This window comes from Zingiber officinale, chromosome 4A (assembly GCF_018446385.1).
Source record: "Zingiber officinale cultivar Zhangliang chromosome 4A, Zo_v1.1, whole genome shotgun sequence".
NCBI classification, from domain to species: Eukaryota; Viridiplantae; Streptophyta; class Magnoliopsida; order Zingiberales; family Zingiberaceae; genus Zingiber; species Zingiber officinale.
The window spans coordinates 11,150,020-11,174,422 of NC_055992.1; the positions used below are offsets into that span (position 1 = coordinate 11,150,020).

General features: G+C 37.6%; 1 protein-coding gene across 1 annotated transcript; it reads left to right on the forward strand.

The window, feature by feature from the left end:
* Positions 1 to 3,822: 3,822 nt before the first annotated feature.
* Positions 3,823 to 4,496, forward strand: LOC121973130 (LOB domain-containing protein 12-like). The gene is made up of 2 exons (XM_042524717.1): positions 3,823 to 4,010; positions 4,089 to 4,496. Exons 1-2 carry the CDS (start codon positions 3,849 to 3,851, stop codon positions 4,437 to 4,439), a joined length of 513 nt encoding a protein of 170 aa, XP_042380651.1. The 5' UTR covers positions 3,823 to 3,848; the 3' UTR covers positions 4,440 to 4,496.
* The last annotated feature ends 19,907 nt before the right edge of the window (positions 4,497 to 24,403 follow it).

Genomic DNA, 24,403 nt, shown 5'->3' on the forward strand with positions numbered 1-24,403 from the left:
ATGACACATCTTCCTTTGCTTTAGGTTTATATCCCAAACATTTCTTTCCCTTAGATGGTTCTTGCCTATCTAAGCCTAGGTTTTTTCTTCTTAGCCCCCTTTACTTCATTTGTCATTTTCTTAAGGGTCTTCTCCAATTTATCAAGTCTTGACCTCAAGACTTGATTTTCAATCTTTAATTCCTCAAACTTAGATTTTTCATGATTATCTTGAGTATTTTTCTTTTTAGACATGTATCTAACTTAGAGTTCTTGCCTAAATTATTTTCTATCTTCCTATCCTTAGATACGGTAATTATAGCATGATATGACTTGTAATTTTTCTTAGAGTTATCATGATTTATATCTTCATGATAAATAACACCAAAATCATAAAACTTATTTCTAGCTTACTTTTTATCATAATATGAAGGAATGCATTAACTAATGATACCTTAGATGTGCTCTTGGATGCTCCCCTTTATTTGAGCTTCCTCTATTATTTTTTCTTTAATGTCTCCCCCTTGGACATTGATTTTGATAATGCCCCTTTTGATTGCATAATAAGTACACTATATGCTCATTGCCCTTTCGTATCAATGTTTCAACATCTTTTGATTTTTTTCCCTTCACCTTGGGTGTCATTTGAACCATCTTCTTCATCAAATTCGGACATTTGCTCTTATAGTATATCTTCTCCCTACACTCAAAGCACAATATATGATCTTTACTTTTAACAATTGAAATTATTACACCTTTATGATTTGTGCTCTCTTGACTTGCAGAGGTGGAGTACTCCTTGTCCTTATCGGCTCCGAAAGTTGAGACTTCATCTTATTCTAGTATCAATAAGCTCTCCCCTTCATCACTTGTGGTGGATGCCTCTTCGATTTCCTCCTAAGATGTTGAGCACCTCTCAGCCTTCAAATCCTCATGCACGTGAAATAAAGACTTTCCCTCTTTGTCGTTGTCATTGCTTTATATCGAGGATAGATTTTCATGGAACTTAGCCAATTTACTCCATAAATCCTTGTCATCCTTGTAATTACCTATCTTATACAAGATAATTGTTAGACAATAAATTAACTAAAATTTTAGTTACCTTATCATTTGTCTCTGATTTTTTGAATTGATCCTCGGTCCATTTTCTCTTCTTAAGGAGCTTCCCTTTGCTATTCATTGGGGCTTCAAATCCCTCCATTAGAGGAAATCATTGCTCTATGTTCGTCATGAAAAAAATTTTGACCATTAATTTCCAAAGATCGAATCCTCCCATTATGAAAGGTAGAGGTTCCCGAATGTCATATTCGAATCCATCTTCAAGATTCATTTTTGAACTTAAGTTCCCTTGATGATTTGTCCTTTAATTTGTTGAAATTAGGGCTCAAGCTTTCAACTTTTTCTTCTTCATCTAGCTCTTTGTTCTTTTCAGAGATTAGTCCAAAGAAGAGAGATCTCTCTCTAATCCTACTTGTTAGGACATGTATTAGCTAGAGATGGATGAATAACTCGCTTTGTTTCTTTGATCTTGAATGGCAGTCGAAAACTCAAAGCAAACCTATCAATCGTTAACACCTATGGTTTTACTTGGTGCCCACTTCCTTGAGGTGACTAATCCAAAGGTCTACTTCTCACTCACAACTACACTATGAAAACTTCCTTCTTGAAGGCGGAGAAGCCTTGTACAAACTCAAATATAAGAATACAAACAAGAAAACACAAACAAGATTATACAAGGAATTGAGAACGACTTTACAACACTGAACCTTTATTTGCTTACTCTTTTCTTGCTTTGGATTACCTCTTAATGGTGGAAAATACAGCAGAACTTCTTCTTCAAACACCCAAGAACTGACCTCGAAGAAACTCTACGAAAATCCCTTTTCTAGGGTTCTTTGGATGTCTCCTAATCGATTGGCCTAGTCCCCAATCGATTATCATATTAGTCCAACCGTTCAAAACTTACAAAATGACTTTTTTCACCCGTCTAATCAATTGATGAGCCAAACCAATTGATTGATAGCTTCTAATCGATTGACCAAATTGATTCTGAAGCTTTTTGTTCTTCGCAAATCGATTAACCCAATCGATCGACCCTACTGAATCGATTTCCCTAATTGATTCCAGTGCATTCTATGTTATTCGTACAAATCTCTCAATCAATTTCCCAATCTATTCCAGCACCTACTGTGCTTCGCGAAATGAGCTGCTAATTGATTGCCTCAATTGATAAACACTACTCAATCGATTAACCCAATCGATTTTAAGCAGTAAACCTGAAATTCTAGGTTTATGGTTTGCTAATTGATTTCCCTTCTTGACAATCGATTACTAACCCTAATTTCAGCTATTCTGAGGCTGAAATCATGTCTTGTCTAGTATCAGCCGATGGACCTTAACCTATCAGGACTTCCCCTACTCTACATCTAGTCATCCATGACTTGTTGAGACTTCATGCTACCTAGCATCCAATCAACCTTGACCTGTCAGGACTTCTTCACCAAGTGTCTGGTCAACCTTTGAACCACTTGAACTTTTCTATTGCATAGCCTCACTAGGACTTCCATCGCCTAGTTTCCAACTAGGTCTTCTACAGCCTAGTTTCGCTAGGACTTTCATTACCTAGTTCCTAATTAAGTCTTCCATTACCTAGCCCCGCTAGGGCTTTCCATTTGTCAAACTTCCAGTTAAGACTTTCTCAGTCAAATATCCGGCCTTCCCTTACTTGACTTTTCTTTCATATATTGTCAAATATCAAAACTTAGACTCAAGCTAATCCAAGCTTAGTCAAACTCATCAAGTTTAACCTGAAAATGATTGTACCAATATTTTTTTTTACAGTGTCAGAGAATAATGCAACAAGAAAAAGAACAATATAACAAGGAAACAAATATCACAACAAGATCAGAAAATAAATTGAATATATATTCGAGATTGATTCATCCACAATAAAATGGAAAAAATGGAAGTTTAAGACCAAAAAGTATTAAATATTAAAGATTTCAACATCTACCTATGAAAAAAAAGAAAGAAACTTAAAATCTTTAAAAATAAAAATATTCATCTCATTTTATAATAAATATAATTAAATTAAAAAATAAAGACTGACATATTTTATAATAAATCAGAAATTTAATTTTTTTTATTTGATAATTAATATTTTACATTTTGATAATAAATAAGAAATAATTATTTACATGATTTACTATTAGATTTACACGTTGTAGCTACCCTATTTTACATGATTTACTATTAGATATGTAACACCCCAAAAGATGCAAAATAAACACTTTAAAAAATAATTATAACGATGTTGGCAATAACATGCAAAATAATTATGACTTTGATACATCACTGATCATGATCTAAAATGATCAGTGATGTATCAAAGTCAAACCTCCCCGCTCTTCACCGTCATCTAAGTATGGACATTACTACTCATTTTCAAGCTTGAGCAAGTTGGAAAATTAGTATTATTATTATTTTTTAAAATTTCTGAGTCCAATTCTAGGTAATAACAGTTGTAGCTGTAATTGTCAATCTGCATGCAGTCAACTAAGCCGGGCGAAGCAGAGCTGGAATCAGTTCCTACTCCGTGAAAAAATTAGATATTTTAAGCCATTAAAATATAAAATAAACATTGCAGCCAGTGAACTAAAACTCCAGTAGATCTGCGTTTAATTGCATACGAGTCCAAACTTTGTTTGCTGAAGATTCCAAACCATGAAAGCTTCACCGTCACCATCTAAAAATATTGAATAAATTCCCATCATTTACGACTCCTGATCAAGTGCATGTACCCACCAGCTCTTCTCCCCTCCCTCTATTATAAATCAGCCAGCACCCACCTCTGCTGCTACCATCCCTCTGATGGCTGGGCATGGAAGGTCACCTTGCGCTTCCTGCAAATTGCTGCGCCGGCGATGCTCCAAAGATTGCATCTTTGCCCCCCACTTCCCTCCCGATCAACCCCACAGGTTCTCCATCGTGCACAAGGTGTTCGGTGCCAGTAATGTCAACAAGATGCTACAGGTCTCAACAAGGTGTTGGTTCTTTTGTGGTGAATGATTAGCGTTTGAACTCTGAAACTTTTTAATCCTGGATTTGTAGGAGCTCCCAGTTCATCACAGGGCAGATGCAGTGAGTAGCTTAGTCTACGAAGCGAGCGTGAGAATGAAAGACCCGGTTTACGGGTGCGCCGGTACCATTTCTTACCTTCACAATCAAGTGTCTCAGCTACAGATGCAGCTTGCAGTGGCGCAAGCAGAGATTTTGTGCATCAAAATGCAGCAAGAATCCTCCTCTTCTCTACTGATTAGCAGCCGACATGACGCTCATGAAAACAAGGGCTTTGTTTTTCAACATAGTAGCTTCGATTCTCCTCGTGAGTTCATCAACTACTCTTCCTCCCGCAATCATGTAGCTCAGGAACCACTCAAGAGAGAGTCTCCCTGGCCGTAATCAATTCGTTGTAATCAGGTTCATTTGGTGATTATTTGGAGACTGTTTTTTTCTCAATCTGATGTCATGTGTTGCACGTGGAGAAGGACTAAGCTCAGCTTGCGTGTTAGTTCTACCTTGATCAACAAAACAATCTCGTAAAAGTCAAGAGGTTATATTTTATTAATTCTTAAAATAACACTTAGCACTTATAAAATATTCATTAATATTACTTTACACGATATAAAATTAAGTAGGTGTATACACAAGATGATATTAAATCCTATTGTTGCTTCCGGAGCACACAATGATTAATAAGTTTAAAATACGTTTTGGTTAGGTAATGTCACGTCCATGTTATAGTGCAACGGATACCTAAAAATCCTAATAATAAGTTATTATAGTGAGTTTTCTGTCCTAAACCTGTATCAAATATTAAATTGATAAAAATAAATACTATATTTGATCTTAACTAAACGATCCAGAAAAATATAAATTTTTAGATAGCCCAGTCTGGTATTTAATAGAGCTCTTTGCCAAATTAACAATCGAAAGTTGGCGATTTGAGGGATGAATTATATACTCTCCCATTCAATTAAGGAGCTAACTTAATAAGGATGGTAACTTATAAAATAATGATTTATGTCACATGAATGCGCTCCTAAGAGATTAGATTTGTAGAGAAAATTAAATTCTTTTTAACATCAAATTTATTTATTGAGAAAGATTCAGATAGTGATTGCTACATTAGATCTTGACCAAATACTAATCACATACTGTTTTATTTTTCAAAAACCTAAACATTTAATTAATGCCTCGGCTGCTTCTCATAACAACAGCAGACCATATTCATCATGTCGTGTGGAAGGGTGATGCAGCTCTGAGGAGGACCAAAATTAGCTACATCGCAGGGCCCTTCACACTCCTCAGTCTCCTTGATTTCCAAAACTCCAACATACTGTTGGAATAAGAAGGAATAAAAATATTGTGATGGATGCGGAAGAAACGACAGCTTCAAAACTCTTTATTTCATTCACAAAGACTAATATATTAATAGGCCTATCACATAACTCAAATAACATCACTAACTGTATAACACATCTACTATTACCACTATAATATCTCATTTATCCATTACTTGTCACCTCATCACCCACTAACTCCATCTCTATCTATTACACCCTAGAGAAGTCCTTGTCCGACAAACAGACAGCATCACCTCTGTAATAATAACAATTAAAACATATATATGTTGGTTGCTATTGGGAATATCATTCTAATTCCTCTGTACAAAAATTTATATAAGTACATAACTTAACCTAGCTATCTATGTGCTTTACTGAAGTTAAACTTGGATTGCAAACGATGCTTAACATTATTAATCCAAGTTGCTCTTAAGAAGTTAAACTTGGATTAGAAACGATACTTAACATTTTGACTCCAAATTTAACCGATGTGATCTTCCTAAGTTAAACCATATTACAGAAGTTAATTAAATATCTATTTCAAAGATCGGCTTCCAGGTTAAACATGGCGAGACACTAGGCCTTCTTGGAAATGGGATCATCCACCACTTCCTAAACAAAGTCTTTCAAAGAAATCGGATATTTAACTTCTTACAGTAAACTATGTTTAACTACAGAGACCTCAATAGAAGCACAATATCGAAACATGAAATCAAAACACAAAATCGATAACAAAAACGATAGCATAAAATCGATAACCTCTTGTGTTTGGTTTTTCAAGATCTATACAAAGAACATGAACTAGTTATGATGTGGAAACAAATAACTAGTTATACCTTTCTTTGTAACTTAAAGACCTCTTGATCTTCTGTTGTATTCCGCTTCTCCTCTTGGACGTCGTGTGGGCGACGATCTACCGAGATAGAATCCACTCGAACCACTTCTTTTCTTTCAAGACTCTCGAGCCACCAAGGGATGTCAAAATAGGAAACTCCTTCTCTTCTTCTTCTCCTCCAAATAGTCCGGCCACCAAGAGATCTCCAATGTTTGATGCCACCGGCCCTTATGTTTCATTTCCTCCAAGCAAGTCGTCGGCCCTCAAGGAAGGAAAACAAAGGGAGAAGGGAAGGGAAGAGGGGTCGACCACCAAAGGAATAGAAGAGGAGAAAGCCTAGGTTATGTTACATGAAGGCACCATCTACCTCTCTTTTATAATCTTGGTCATGGCAAAAAAGGAAAGTTTTAAACATAATTAAAACTTCCTTATTTGTGGCCTCCCTTTAAAAAAGAAAATTTTAATAACAATTAAAATCTCTCTTTTAAATTTACTATTGTACATGGCAATAAAGGAAAGTTTTTAAAATTAATCTCTCTCTTTTAAAATATTTAGACAACTACAAAAAGGAAAGATTAATTAAAACTTCTCCTTTTAAATCATGGATACAAAAAAGAAAATTTTTATCAAAAATTAAAATCTCTCTTTTAAAACATTATAGATAACTACAAATAAGGAAATATTTTAACAAAATTAAAATCTCTCTTTAATCTTTTGTATATAGCTATAAAAGGTAAGATTTTAAAATTTTAAAACTCTCTTTTAAAACCATGCGGATGGCTAAAAAAGTAAAGATTTTAACAAGAATAAAATCTTCCTTTTAATTTCCATGTGGATGCTAAAAAGGAAAGTTTTAAAAAAAAATAAAATATTTCTTTTAACCATTGTAGATAACTACAAAAAATGAAAGATTTTTACAAAAATAAAATCTCTCTTTTATCCATTGTAGATAACTACAAATTAGAAAAGATTTTAACAAAATTTTGTTTTAAAACAAAACTTCCTTTTCCTTTACCTATGGCCGACCCCATGCTTGGTCACCAAGCATGGCTTGACTGACCACTATATGAGCTCCAAAATAATGCTTGGCCGACCCCCTTACTCCAAGCAAGGATATGACCGACCCATTACTTGGGTAAGAAGTGGACTTTGTGAATACAAGGCTTTATAGAGGCTACAATAGGGACCGAGAGGAGAAATTGGTTTTGGTCTCCCGATGAGCTTGAGCTTCCTGTGTTCGTCCCGAACACCCAACTCAAGTTCATCAATAATAACTCATACAACTAAAGAGTTATTATTGAGCTACCGCACCAATCCCAAATTACATTATGGGCTCCTTATCATGAGTGCATTAATCTCCCTGTGTTGAAGATATTGAATGCCCATTAATTAAAAGAGTTACTGACAACTCAATTAATATCTAGCTCCAAGAGTAGTACCACTCAACTTTATTGTCATGTTGGACTAAGCCCACCTGCAGGGGTTACATAACAATCCTTATGAGCTCATCAAGGAGACATTATCAACCTAGATTACTATGACACAATTTCCTTCTATAATCAACAACACACCATATACAAATATTATTTCCCAACTTATCGGGCCTATTGATTTATCGAACTAAATCTCACCCATTGATAAATTAAAGAAACAAATACTAAGTATACGTGCTTATTATTATATCGAGATTAAGATCATACACTTCCATAATAACAGAGGTCTTATTTTTTCATTTAGTCAGTATAAAAAGAAACTACCTCAAATGGTCCTGCTCAATACACTCATAGTGTACTAGTGTAATTTTATATTCAAGATAAACTAATACAAAATTACACTACAGCCACTTCAATGGTTTGCCCCATTCCATCTTGGTTGTCAGCTACTATTTATAATTTATAAGGAACTTATAACATGAACTTCTGTGTGTCACCTCACATCATGTTATTGTTGTTAGGACCGAAAAGTAGCTAGAGGGGGGGGGGTGAATAGCTCTTTGCGTGCTCGTTGCTCGGCGTTGCTTGTTTCTTCAAGGATGCGCAGCGGAAATACAAAGAAACAAATACAAACACGCTCACACTTGGATTTTACTTGGTATCCACCTCCAAGGGAGGTGACTAATCCAAGGATCCACACAACGCACGCACCCTCCACTAATGAAACTCTCCTTTATGGTAACTACCAAGGGCGGAGAAGCCCTACAAGACTCAATACAAGAAGAAGAAAGGGTAGTAAAGAAATACAAGCTTACAAGCTTACAATGAGTGCACAAACCCTAACCCTAGTTTCTTCTTCTTGCTTTGATCCGCCTCTTGACTTGGAAGAGCCTCCAAGAACCTTCAAGAACTGGCGATCTCGAGCTTGAGAAGAGTTGTGGAGGAGCTGGTGAAGATCTGAAAATGAATCTGTGAAGTGATTGCCGAAGACAACGCTCGCCTGCGGCTCAAATACGACGCAACGGTCGGATCCCAATCGATTCGATTATTCCCAATCGATCGGGGAGGCTTTGGATCGATCCACGGATCGATCCAGAGCGCCTCTGTGCTCTGGAAAGACGCCTGGATCGATCCACGGATCGATCCGGCGCTTATCGAGCGAAGCAGCAGCGTCCCAATCGATCCACTGATCGATTGGGACCTCTGGATCGATCCACTGATCGATCTAGAGGCTTTCTGTTCACTGGGAAAGGTCTGGATCGATCCTCTAATCGATCCAGAGCCTGGATCGATCCACTGATCGATCGAGAGCTTGGTTTTTGCCCAAAACCAAGTCCCAAACCTCCCAAACCAACATCCGGTCAAACTTAACCTGTTGGTACGTCATGCCTAGCATCTAGTCACTCCCTTGACCTGCTAGGACTCTCTCACCAAGTGTCCGGTCAATCCCTTTGACCAACTTAGACTTTTCTTTCATGCCAAGTATCCGGTCACTCTTTTGACCTACTTGGACTTTCACCTAGCTTCACTCACTAGGGTTTTCAATCTGCCTAGCTTCACTCACTAGGTCTTTCACCTGGCTTCACTCACCAGGATTTTCATACTGCCTAGCTTCACTCACTAGGACTTTCACCTGGCTTCACTCACCAGGATTTCCATCTGCCTAGCTTCACTCACTAGGACTTTCACCTGGCTTCACTCACCAGGATTTTCATACTGCCTAGCTTCACTCACTAGGACTTTCACCTGGCTTCACTCACCAGGATTTTCATCTGCCTAGCTTCACTCACTAGGACTTTTACCTGGTTTCACTCATCGGGATTTCCATCCAGTCAGGTATACCTACTTGACTCTTCTTCATTCACACTGATCAGTCCCTGATCAGAATCTCCCCATATGAACAACTGCACCTGCATTGTCCATGTGTCTACATGTATTGTCAAACATCGAAACTATGACCAAGACTCAAGCTTGGTCAAACCAGTCAACCTTGACCTAAGGGATATTGCACCAACAATATCCCCCTTTTTGATGTTTGACAATACCTTTAAGTTTGGACCATTCTGAGTTAAGCTAATCCCATAGCCTTAACTCCATTCATGCCAAGGTATGAATGTTGATTCCCTTCATTCTCCCCCTATGACCTCCCCCATAGGTAATGAAGGTCTAACTTAAACCACACATTCTCCCCCTATTGGCATACATCAACCCATCTTTGAGCACACATCAACCCGTGCCTCAATTTTGGGCACTCTTCAACAAATGCCCCATTGTTGAAAACTCTCCCCCTGAAGAGTTGCTCATCGTTGTTCACAACTTCACTCGTTGTGACCAACACGATAATGAAGGACTCATACCCTTCATTAACCTTAACCCTACATTCTCCCCTAATGTAGGCAAATGCCCATCCTTGAGCATTATCCACTCGAAGCCACTTGAACAATGAGGATATCCACTCCCCATTAAAGTTCAAACGCTCAACCTTGAGCATGTTCTTAACGGAAGGGTGACCACCTTCCAAGGTTCATGAAAAATAATTTTCATGTCTTTAAAGAGTCCCTCCCCCTAAAGACATGGTGGTAACTTCTGTCATTGCACCAACAATGACTTGGAATCCCCAAAACTTTAGGAAACCCAATTTTAGAAATTTTGAGGTTCAAATATTCAAAATTTGAAACAAACCTCAACCTAAACTTCAACTTAGCCTTCCTTAACCAATCCATCCTTGTTTTCCGCACGAAAACACCCTTTTTATGTATACAAATGTATTTTTAGGGGTTTGGAATGGTTACCTAGACTAAAATAGGTTCAAAATGCTGAAAATAAGCTTTCCCAGCCAAAATCAGCAACTTGGATCGATTGGAGTTGGGTTCCAATCGATTGAACCTTTCTGAATCGATCCACTGATCGATTCAGACTTCCTGGATCGATCGGCTGATCGATCCAGCGAGCTTCTGCTCGCGGGAGACTTGCCTTCTGAATCGATCCACGGATCGATTCAGGCACTCCAATCGATCCATGGATCGATCGGAGCTCTGATAGTAGCTGAATTTCAAAATCAGCCAACTTCAGAAACCCCTAGAAAATTCTACAAAAATCCAAAAATCATGAAATTTCGTGTAGGCATTATTTATGGCATATACTATCAAGGAAAAATAGTTTTCTATGAAAATACTTCATATTTTCAAATATTGACACAAACTTGAAAACTTGCAAAAACTTTAGTGTTTTTCTTCAAGATTGTGTCTAACTATTCAATAGTGATTACTATCAAAAGATAGCCTTCACCAATGTTTTCCAAAATCATTTTAAAAACATTTTCAAAACCAATATCCCACCATGTTCCTTGGGCTTAATGCACATGACTTGTACATTAGCTTTCCCAATGATGGCAAAACACATAACTATGTGTTTTGATGAACCTAAAACTCAGAAGAATGCACTAAATCAACATCTTGAGTTTTGTTCATCTTCTTAATATCTCACTTGTATCTAATGTGCACTTAAACACATACAAGTCACCTTATAGTCCTTGTGAGATGTGAGATTTTGGTTTTACCCTATTCTAGGGATCATGCATACCTATCTAGGCATTTTAAAGATATTAAACATCCACCTAGGATGTCACTTGTTAATAAGTGACGTTAAATGCCATTTGTCCTTAATTTCAAGGAATTTAAACTTAATGCATGATTATGTTATGGCATACATCAAGATGAAATAATTTTCAAAAGAAAATATCCTATAACTACTTGATGTATGAATGTCATGACATGGTATTTTTGGTTTTTTTTTTTCATAATAAAACATAAATGCAAAAATAGACATGATGTCATGACATATGATGAGCAAATAATCATGGCAAGGTTTAGCATAAGTAAAATATACCTAGATTACCTATCTAAGTATCCTTAACCACTTAGCTAACCCAAAATATATCACTTGTTTTAACTTAAAATGTTAAACCTAGATTGCCCTAAATGCTTCAAAGAAATGCCAAAACCTAAATTGACATTTCTATTTCTCTTGATTTGTTTATGCCACTTAAAAATTAAGCATATCCTCAAATGTTGGCATATTCCATTTTTCCTCAAGAATAATCACATAAATCAAGGCCCGGATTGCCTTAAATTTCTAAGAGAATACCAAAAGCCCAACTTGGTATTTCTCTAGGTTTTCCCAATTTATGCCATTTTAAGATAAAATCAATTTTTCACCATTAGGCACATTTTACTCTTTCAAGGAGTAAATAATAATTCAATTTCATTTTCAAAGGTTAACAAAAACCTTGAAAATGCTCCTTGAGTGTCAATTTCTTCATGATTGGGTTAACTACCCTTTCACTTAGAGTTGACACTCTCTAACCCATTTATGGGGTAGAGAAAATGCTCCTAGGAACCCAACACCTATTGGTGCTCCTTGGATGCTCTAGGTATTCACTAGGGATAACTTCCCTAGATACCTTCCTAGTGACCTTGTTTGGCTTCTTAGAAGCCTTGGTCACATTTTCTAGATCAACTCTAGGGATAGCCTCCCTTGTGACCTTGTTGGTGACTTTCTTAGACTTCTTAGAAGTCTTAGTCACTTTGGTTGCAAAGATACTTCTAGGGATATCTTCCCTTGTATCCTTGACTTGACCTCTAGACTTAGGGTTTGTTCCATAACTATATGGAACCCTATGATAACTAGGCATATCCTTTTTAGCTTTGGGTTTGTATCCCAAACCTCTATGGTCATTGGATGGCTTTTGTACCCCTAAACCTAGGTTATGCTCATTTTGCCCTAATAGGATATTTTCCAATCTTTTTAGGGTCTTTTCTAATTTATCAAGTCTTGACCTCAAGACTTGATTTTCCCTTACTAAGTCCTTAGTATTTGATTTTTCATTTGATCCATGAGCATTTTTATTCTTGGGCTTGTATCTATTATCCTTAGTGTTTTTGCCCAAATGTCTATCTACCTTCCTAACCTTAGGTTGGGTAGTCTTGGCATGTAGGGCCACATGCTTTTCCTTAATGCCCTCATGCTTTCTATTCTTATGGTAAATTGCATTAAAATGATAAAAATTTGAACTATCTTGCTTTTTACCATAACGTAGAGGGGTAGGCTCAATAAATGTTACCTTCTTCTTTACCTTGGAAGCTCCCCCTTGACTGGTGCCTCCTTGAGCCTTGACCATCTTCTTTACCTTGGGACACTGACTTCGGTAATGCCCTTTTTGTTGACACAAGAAGCACACAATGTGCTCCTTGCTCTTCTTTGTCCCGAGGGTGGTATCCTTTGGCTTCTCCTTACCCTTTCGTGTCACTTGACCCTTCTTCTTGGCCAATTTAGGACACTTGCTCTTGTAATGCCCATGTTCCCTACATTCAAAGCATATAATATGATTTTTATTATTAATTGAAACATTTATACCTTTGCTTGTAGGGGTGACATCTTTTCCTTTGGATCCGGAGGTAGAAGCTTCCTCTTGATCGGACCTTGATTCTCCTCCATTTGATTTTGCTTGACTTGTGGAGGTAGAATCTTCTTCCTCCTCTTTGTCTCTCGACCCGGATGTAGAGGCTTCTCCTTCTTCTTGATCCGGTGTCACCAAGGATTGCTCCCCCTCAATCCTAGAGGTGGAGGCTTCATCATCTTGAATATGAAACAAGGAGTATTCTCCCTCCTTGTTCCCTTCGATGCATTCCCTTGAGGATGAAGCTTCTTCTTGGACTTCTTCTTCGGAGGTTGAGCATCTTTCAACCTCGGAGTCCTCCTCTTGGTCTTGCTCCAAAGAGTCACCCTCTCTGGATTCTTCTTGCTCTTGTACAGTGGAGGGGATCTCTTCATGAAGCTTGGTCAATTTGCTCCACAATTCCTTTGCATCTTCAAATTCTCCAATTTTCTCCAAGATGTTGCTCGGCAATAGATTGACCAAAAGCTTGGTCACTTTGTCATTTGCCTCGCACCTTTGGACTTGCTCTTGGCTCCACTTGCTCCTCTTGAGAACTTTTCCCTTGGAATTTGTGGGAGCTTCAAAACCTTCCATGAGAGCAAACCATTGCTCTATCTCCACCATCAAGAAGTTTTCGATCCTTGATTTCCAAAGATCGAAGCTTATAGATGTGTATGGTGGAGGCACCCTTGTATCAAATCCAAGTCCATCTTGGAATTGCATCTTGAAGTTGAGCTTCTTGAATTCTTTGACTTTGATGAATTTGCTCCAACTTCTTCACCCTCTAGCTTTTCTTGATATGTTTGCCCCTTCCGGCGATGATTCCGGTGAAGAGCGGCCTCGCTCTGATACCACTTGTTAGGACCGAAAAGTAGCTAGAGGGGGGGGGTGAATAGCTCTTCGCGTGCTCGTTGCTCGGCGTTGCTTGTTTCTTCAAGGATGCACAGCGGAAATACAAAGAAACAAATACAAACACACTAACACTTGGATTTTACTTGGTATCCACCTCCAAGGGAGGTGACTAATCCAAGGATCCACACAACGCACGCACCCTCCACTAATGAAACTCTCCTTTATGGTAACTACCAAGGGCGGAGAAGCCCTACAAGACTCAATACAAGAAGAAGAAAGGGTAGTAAAGAAATACAAGCTTACAAGCTTACAATGAGTGCACAAACCCTAACCCTAGTTTCTTCTTCTTGCTTTGATCCGCCTCTTGACTTGGAAGAGCCTCCAAGAACCTTCAAGAACTAGCGATCTCGAGCTTGAGAAGAGTTGTGGAGGAGCTGGTGAAGATCTGAAAATGAATCTGTGAAGTGATTGCCGAAGACAACGCTCGCCTGCGGCTCAAATACGACGCAACGGTTGGATCCCAATCGATTCGATTATTCCCAATCGATCGGGGAGGCTTTGGATCGATCCACGGATCGATCCAGAGCGTCTCTGTGCTCTGGAAAGACGCCTGGATCGATCCACGGATCGATCCAGCGCTTATCGCGCGAAGCAGCAGCGTCCCAATCGATCCACTGATCGATTGAGACCTCTGGATCGATCCACTGATCGATCCAGAGGCTTTCTGTTCGCTGGGAAAGGTCTGGATCGATCCTCTGATCGATCCAGAGCCTGGATCGATCCACTGATCGATCCAGAGCTTGGTTTTTGCCCAAAACCAAGTCCCAAACCTCCCAAACCAACATCCGGTCAAACTTGACCTGTTGGTACGTCATGCCTAGCATCTAGTCACTCCCTTGACCTGCTAGGACTCCCTCACCAAGTGTCCGGTCAATCCCTTTGACCCACTTGGACTTTTCTTTCATGCCAAGTATCCGGTCACTCTCTTGACCTACTTGGACTTTCACCTAGCTTCACTCACAAGGGTTTTCAATCTACCTAGCTTCACTCACTAGGTCTTTCACCTGGCTTCACTCACCAGGATTTTCATACTGCCTAGCTTCACTCACTAGGACTTTCACCTGGCTTCACTCACCAGGATTTCCATCTGCCTAGCTTCACTCACTAGGACTTTCACCTGGCTTCACTCACCAGGATTTTCATCTGCCTAGCTTCACTCACTAGGACTTTTACCTGGTTTCACTCACCAGGATTTCCATCCAGTCAGGTATACCTACTTGACTCTTCTTCATTCACACTGATCAGTCCCTGATCAGAATCTCCCCATATGAACAACTGCACCTGCATTGTCCATGTGTCTACATGTATTGTCAAACATCGAAACTATGACCAAGACTCAAGCTTGGTCAAACCTGTCAACCTTGACCTAAGGGATATTGCACCAACAATTGTAACACCCCGACCCGTGCGGACCCCACCCGGACCGAATCGGTAACGCCATCAGAATTGCCCATCGGGTTGACGACTAGCTCCACAAACCACCGGAAGTCCTTTCAGCGTGCTTTGTCCTCACACGCACGCACCCTGGAAAACATCCCAGGAGGTCACCCATCCTTGGATCTCTCCAAGTCAAGTACGCTTAACTTTGAAATTCTTAAGTTTGGGCTTCCAAAAAGGAAGGTTTACCTTGGTGATATGGATAGTACCATCTAACCTTTTTAAGTCATAATTATCCAGAATCTCAGAACCGGGGTATTACAATCACCTCCACTTAAAGACACAACACCCTCGTTGTATAACCACGAATCACACCACAGACAAATCCCAAAATCTCCCTCACTAGGTGGTGCCTTAGGTGCTCCTGCCACAGGCGCACTCACGGTTGCAAGGTCGCTCTGATACCATCTGTAACACCCCGGCCCAGGCGGGGGACACCAGTACCGAATCGGGAACGCCATCAGAATTGGCCATCGAGTTGACGACTAGCTCCACAAACCACCGGAGGTCCTTTCAGCGTGCTTTGTCCTCACTCGCACGCACCCTGGAAAACTTCCCAAGAGGTCACCCATCCTCAGATTTCTCCAAGCCAAGCACGCTTAACTTTGAAATTCTTAAGTTTGGGCTTCTGAAAAGGAAGGTGCACCTTGGTGATATGGATAGTACCATCTAACATTTTGAAGCCATACTTAAGTAGAATCTCAGAACCTAGGTATTACAGTTATCTACAATATAAATTAAATAGATAACTACACTTAGCATAAATATAGAGATTTGACCAATGTGATTCTTATAAATGTTTATACAAAAGTTAGGTTTTTAGTATACATACTAACAATCTCCTACTTATACTAAGAGACTATGCTGCCATACATCTGATTCTCATCCCTTCAACATGCCTATCAAAAGTTCTTGCCTTAAGGGCCTTAGTGAAAAGATCCAGGTTATTTGCTGATGCAATCTAGGCGACAACAACTTCTTCTCATTATACGATTTCACGTATTGGGTGATACTTGCGCTCTATTTGTTTACTTGCCTTATGGACTCGTGGTTCCTTCGAGTTTGCTACTGCACCACTTATTATCACCATAAACTGTAATAAGTTTGGACAAAATAGGAATCACATCTAAATCTATCATGAAGTTACTGTGCCATACAGCTTTTATGGCTGTCTCAGAAGCTGCCACATACTCAGCTTCCATGGTGGAGTCTGAAACGCATTTCTGCTTAACACTCCTCCATTGTTATGGCTCCAGCTCCTAAAGTAAACACAAAACCCCGAGGTTGACTTACTATTGTCCCTATCTGATTGGAAATCTGAATCCGTCTAACCCACAAGGAGCAAGTCATCTGCCTGGTAAACCAGCATATAATCTCTAGTCCTTATATGTTTTACGACAATCCAATGTCCTTGTCTTGGGTTACTTTTATATCTGCTAACCATGCCCACGACAAAACAGATATCCGGTCTCATACATAACATCACATACATTAGGCTTCCTACAGCCGAAGCATAATGAACTACCTTCATGTCATCTATGTCCTTTGATGTCTTAGGACACATCTCTTTAGATAAAGGTATTCCATGTCGAAAAGGTAAAAAAGTTTTCTTGGAGTTTTGCATTCTAAAACAACCTAGGATAGTATTGATGTATGAAGCTTGGGATAAGGAAAATATCCTTTTCTTGCGATCCCTTATTACTTTGATCCCAAGAATATGTCCAAATTTTCCCAAGTCCTTCATATCAAAACACTTGGACAACGATACCCTTACTTCTGACAACACTTTGATATTGTTGCCAACTAACAAAATGTCATCTACGTATAGTACAAAAAATACCACCACGTTTCCATCACACTTCTTTTATACACAAGACTCATCCGGACACTGAATAAATCCATAAGACTGGATTACTTCATTAAACTGAATGTTTCAAGATCTTGAATCTTGCTTCAGTCCATAAATAGACCGATTGAGCTTACATACAAGATGCTCTTTGCCCTTTGCAATGAACCCCTCTGGTTGCTTCATATAGATACTTTCTTCAAGACTTCCATTAAGGAAAACTGTCTTGATATCCATTTGTCAAACCTCATAATCCATATGAGTAGCAATAGATAAAAGTATCTGGATAGACTTAAGCATGACTACCGATGAAAAGGTTTCCGCATAATCGATTCCCTCTTTCTGAGTATACCCCTTCGCAACAAGCCTTGCTTTGAAGGTTTCCACCTTCCCATCTATCCCTCTTTTTCTTTTGTAGATCCATTTACATCCAATAGCTTTTACACCATTTAACAGTTCTACTAGCTCCCAGACTTTGTTAGAATACATAGATTCTATTTATGAGTTTATTGCTCTTTTCCAAGATGTTGCATCTTTATCTTGGAGTGCTTCGTCATATGTCTGGGGATCAGGTTCATGTTCACCAGGGATCAAGTCTGAAGACTCTCCCAAAACATGAATCTATTAGATTGCTTAACAACCCTCCCACTACGATGAGGCACTGTCTGTAATTGTCCATCATTTGTGACACGTGTTGCAGTTTCTTGTGGTATCTCATCATGTACTGTTGGTACTAGATTAGATGTGTCCTCTCTTATTTCCTCAAGAACAACTTTACTCATGGGCTTGTGGTTCATTACATAGTCCTCTTCTAAAAATCGGGCATTGGTTCTATCAATGACCTTCTGATCTTTAGGACTATAAAATAAACCACCTTTCGTTCCTTTAGGATAACCCACAAACAAGCGAACTTCTATACGTGATTCCAACTTATCAGTGTCTCCCTTCAGCACATGTGCTCAACTACCCCAAATCCAAATATGCTTTAGACTAGGCTTATGCCCATTCTACAATTCTATGGGAGTAGAGGGTACTGACTTAGAAGGTACTATGTTCACTGACGTTTCCAGAGTATATCCCCAAAATTAATTTGGTAATTCTGAATAACTCATCATTGATCTAACCATTTCCATAAGAGTCCTATTCGTTCATTCTGTCACACCATTCTGTTGGGGTGTACCAGGTGCAGACAGTTGGGAATGAATCCCGACTTCTGATAAGTAACTCTTAAACTCTCTTAAGAGGTACTCACCACCACGATCAGACCGTAGTGTCTTGATACTATTACCATGACGTTTCTCCACATCAGCCTTGTACTCTTTGAACTTATCAAAGCACTTAGACTTGCGGAGCATCAAGAAAATGTACCCGTATGTCGAATAGTCGTCTATAAAAGAGATGAAATATTTGAAACCACCTCTTGCCTAGATAGTCATAGGTCCACACAAATCAAAATGAACTAATTCCAACACATCTTTGGATCTATACCCCTTAGCATTAAAAGGTCTCCTAGTCATTTTTCCTTCCAAGAAAACTCGCAGGTTGGAAAGTTTTCCACCACCAATGAACTCAAAAGTCCATCGACTATTAACCTTTGAATCCTACTCAAGTTAATATTATCTAGCCTTAGATGCCAAAGATATGTTTGGTTCATTTCTGAAGGCTGCTTTCTCTAATTTGAATTAAAAGATGTGTTATTAATTCCTATTTGTTGTGTCGTGGGAGTTATTAGATTTAAAGTATACAAATTGCCAACTAATATACCAGAATAGATAACCACTATATTTTTCTTGACAACCACTTTGTCATAAAAAAAACAGAATATCCATCTTTAAATAGTTTAGAAATTGGAATCAAATTCTTTCTAAAACTTGGTACATAAAGACAATTTCTCAAAAATCAAGTTTTTATTACTATCAAAGGATAAACATCTCCCACTACAACAGTCACCACTTTAGTAGCATTGCCTATGTAAACAGTGATTTCTCCTTCATGTAGTCATCGAGTTTCCTGAAACCTCTGCAATGAATTGTAGACATGATTAGTGACTCCCGTATCTACACACTAGGTACCGATAGATAATACCACTAAACATGTTTCAACAACTAATGAATAAGATACACCTATATTGTTCTCATTTCTGAGAGGACAGTTCACCTTAGTGTCCAAGTTTTATTTCCAATAATTATAATTGAGACTAGTAAGTCTATTCTCTAGTATAACAACTAGGGGATTGAAAACAATTTGAAATCCAAAGAATCACAAAATATTTAGTCAAGACCAACACTTCAACCGTATACAAATTCAAACATTTGTAAGGAAAGGTTTTATCCATTAATTTTATTATCTTGTCAACCTAACTTTATGACAAATAAAATTAATAGTTGGTATGTCTTTGATCAAATATTTGATCAAAACTTTAGAATTTAAAATAATATTGATTCCTCAAACAATATCATTTAAATTCACCAACACCTCAAACACTGTAAATTTTGTATGCCACGGTAGTGTGGACGTATACAAATTCAAACATTTGTAAGAGGAGGGGTTTACCCATTAATTATCTTGTCAACCTTAAATTACCTCAAACACCATGAATTTTGTATGCCACGATAGTGTGGATGTATACAAATTCAATCATTTGTAAGAGGAGGTTTTATCCATTAATTTTATTATCTTCTCAACCTAACTTTATGACAAATAAAATTACCTCAAACACCATGAATTTTGTATGCCGCGATAGTGTGGACGTATACAAATTCAATAATTTGTAAGAGGGGATTTTACCTAGCTTTATGACAAATTAATAGTTGGTTTTTCTTTGGTCACACAAATAATAGCAGTGACTCCGATGGGTAGGATACTATTAAATGTGCCTAAGTGTATACCATTACTTGATACTAAGTCCACTAAATAGGTTTGTGCCATTTCAGATGGAGAAGATCAAACACATCCTAAATAACTTCCTATAATCATCAATTAAGGAAGTTTGATCTAGTGATCCGCAAACAAACTCATCCGATGTGGAGGAAGGCACTCAGAGCCAACACGCAAGTTTGAATGCATCACTTAGAAACCGGTAATCGAGATCATAGAATATAATTAAATTCCTCTCCCACTTAGTTATTTGAAACGAGGAATTTTAACATGCACACAAGCACACAAACACAAGCACACACAGAATAAAAGGCAATAAATAAGAAAAATAATTTTCCAACTATTATGACCTTTATCCATAGTTGTCCTCTGTGTGCCATCAACCCTAGCTGCTGCCATCTTTAGCCACCGTCATCGGGTCTAGTTGTCGCATCTATCTTGCTTCTTTTTCCGCTACACCTCTGGTCCTCAAATAGTCCCACGCCTCGCAAGGATACGAACCGTGACAAAAATAAAATTTTACATTTATCGATCCTATATTTCAAGAAGGAATGTACATATAATCTAGATAAAAAAATGTAAAATCCTAATAACTAATACAGCTCCTGCTGTATTTAATATTACAATCATGCACACACATAAAATGTCCTTGACATGTCCGAGGGTCCAATCACACATAAACACAACATGGCAATAATAGTTGGATCTAGGATGCCAGCAACCACAGAGTTAATCTATTTATACATCCTACTATTATCATGCCTAAATTATGTATGACATGTGCATAATTATACTAAAAACCAAATTCACAGAGGCTAAAACCTAACTCTGATACCAATTATTGGTTGCTACTCGGAATACCGTTCTAGTTCCCCTATACAAAAATTTGTACAAGCACATAACTTAACCTAGCTACCCATGTGTTCGACTGAAGTTAAACTTGGATTGCAAATGATGATTAACATTATTAATCCAAGTTGCTCTTCAGAAGTTAAACTTGGATTGGAAACGATACTTAACATTTTTACTCTAAGTTTAACCGATGTGATCTTCCTAAGTTAAACCATATTACAGAAGTTAATTAAATATCTATTTCAAAGATCGACTTTCAGGTTAAACATGGAGAGACAATAGGCCTTCTTGGGTATGAGATCATCCACCACTTCCTAGACAAAGCCTTTCAAAGAAATCGGATATTTAACTTCTTACAGTAAACTAGGTTTAACTACAGAGACCTTAATAGAAGCACAATATCGAAACATGAAATTGAAACACAAAATCGATAACAAAAACAATAGCATAAAATAGATAGTCTCTTGTGTTTGATTTTTCAAGATCTATACAAAGAATATGAACTAGTTATGATGCGGAAACAACTAACTAGTTATACCTTTCGTTGTAGCTTAAAGACCTTTTGATCTTCTATTGTATTCCTCTCCTCCTCTTGGATGTCATGTGGGCGACGATCTACCACGATAGAATCCACTCAAACCACTTCTTCTCCTCCAAGACTCTCGAGCCACTAAGGGATGCCAAAATAGGAAACTCCTTCTCTTCTTCTTCTCCTCCAAATAGTTCGACCACTAAGAGATCTCCAATGCTTGATGCCGCCAGCCCTTATGTTTCCTTTCCTCCAAGCAAGCTGCTGGCCCTCAAGGAAGGAAAACAAAGGGAGAAGGGAAGGGAAGAGGGGCCGACCACCAAAGGAATAGAAGAGGAGAAAGCCTAGGTTACGTTACATGAAGGCACCCTCTACCTTTCTTTTATAATCCTTGGTCATGACAAAAAAGGAAAGTTTTAAATATAATTAAAACTGCCTTATTTGTGGCCTCCCTTTAAAAAAAAGGAAATTTTAATAACAATTAAAATCTCTCTTTTAAATTTCCTATTGTATATCCCAATAAAGAAAAGTTTTTAAAATTAATCTCTCTCTTTTAAAACATGTAGACAACTACAAAAATGAAAGATTAATTAAAACTTCTCCTTTTAAATCATGGTTACAAAAAAGGAAAGTTTTATCAAAAAATAAAATCTCTCTTTTAAAACATTATAGATAACTACAAATAAGGAAAGATTTTAACTAAATTAAAATCTCTCTTTAATATTTTGTTGATAACTATAAAAGGAAATATTTTAAAATTTTAAAACTCTCTTTTAAAACACTACAACAAAAACATTAAAAGACAACGGTTAAAAACCGTTGTCATAGGCCCTTTAAACCCGTTGTAACTGACACTGTTGTTAAATGTGCAGTAAAAGACAACGGTTTAAAACCGTTGTCTTTGACCACATTAGACAACAGTCATGCAACGGATTTAAAGTGTTGTCTTTTAATACCAAAGACAACAGTTCTGCAACAGTATAAAACCGTTGTAATTGCCAGTTTTGCAAAAATTTGATCGCAGATATGCTTTTGACAACAAATACACTATTGTCTTTCTTCAAAATTTAGTTTAAAATCATTGTCTTTGAATACTTTTCACAACGGTTAAAAAATCGTTGTCTATGTTGATTAGAAAATGCATCGCGAATAGATAAAACATTATAATTCTTTTGCACACAAACTGGTACAACATATATACATTCACAAAAACTGTTTTCAACATATATACATTCAGTTGTCTTTTATACATCTTGTCTCAATCAAAAACTGGTACAACATATATGTACATTCACTTAAATTTATAAACTTCTACAATTACTACAAGCTATCCAAACATGACCACAAGTAGTTTATCAGACCATAACCACAAAAGATAAGACCATAAAATTAAGTTTATCAGACCACAACAATCTTCACGTACTGGTCCATTTTCTGCATACAGAATTTCATAGACTTAGCTTGCAAACCCAGCTTTCTCCCTTTTCTGAAAATAAAATATAGTTAAAGCCATAGAAAAAAGTATAAACATGCATGTATAAACTGATAATCATTGCAAACTGATAATTGAAACGAATAAATCTAATAAACCACTACAAACTAAATTGATAATTGAAACAAACAAGCTCCAAAAGTAGAAAACTTATCAACATGTATAAATAATTATAAACTTCTTGCAGCTTTGCATCTTTTGTACAGTAGAAACCAAATTGTGAAGTACGTACATAAATCTGGACCTTCTGAAATGTTTAAGTAAAAGAATGGCCAAATAAGCACGAGAAACGTTGCCGCTTCACATTTTCATGAGTAGTCAAGCAAGTGAGCATGAAAAAAGTTGATGAATATATAAACTTGACATTATATCTTAAACCATGTATTATGTGAAAGCAGCTAGAATAGAACAGCAACAACAGAAAGAAGGAATCATAGAGGAAGTCATGTACCTTATGTCTCAACATTACAGCAGCAACACTCTAGTAAGATCTCAAAGCTTGAGGATGTGCAGTTTGCATAAAAACCACAAAGCAGTATACTGAGCAACTACCTTTTTCATCAGTATTTAAGTCGCATGCACCCTTTCTGAACATTGCTTTAAGTTTCTGTATGCGTTCAACATTTGAAGAATTTTTTTCAATCAATATATAAGAATTGGCAACCACTGTTATAGGCTTGCATATAGCAAAATGAATAAAGCTCAATGGAGTGAATAGCTTCATGTAGCTGAAACCAAAAAATTGGGACAAGCATAGCTTAATGGAGATGATGTAAGAATTGGCAACAAGTTAATTCCAATAAACTGACCAGTCCTGCCCCAACATGATGACGAATGAAAGTTGCATCGATGTATCGCTCTTCCTCTATAGCTCTCTGTGGCAACAAGAGTGCTTAGTAAATATTCAATACGGAAGCTGAAAAATGCACATATGAAAATATTCACCCTTGTTTTATCTCGTATAACAAACAATAGAGTAGTCTTACGAGGACAAAACCGTCTCAGCATCACCTGTCATGAGGTAAACGAAAGCAACTAAGCAAAACTCAAATTAAAAGTATATGTAAAAAAGTTATTGTAAGACTCAATTTGTTCAGGGGAATATGGTTTGGTTGAAGCAGCAATTCGCCAGCTCCTACTCTGTAAGCAAGTACGTGCTGAATTCAAGAGTAAAGCCAACAAGTAGGAAATTAATGGGTAATTATGAAGAATATTTTACCATTTTTTACTAGCTATTAGCTAAGCCACAATCACTACAGTTGTTCTGGTTATGGAACTTGTTGGCTGATGCCTTCATGTATTCGTCAGTTAAATTTATATCAAAGTTCATAAATTTGAACCATAATGATGAAAAAGATGCACTTAAGGAG

Excerpts from the sequence above, each read along its gene's own strand:
- LOC121973130 (XM_042524717.1), top strand. The coding sequence starts at position 3,849 with ATGGCTGGGCATGGAAGGTCACCTTGCGCTTCCTGCAAATTGCTGCGC. Across the intron at positions 4,011-4,088 it reads ATGTCAACAAGATGCTACAG|GAGCTCCCAGTTCATCACAG; the intron begins GTCTCAACAAGG and ends CTGGATTTGTAG.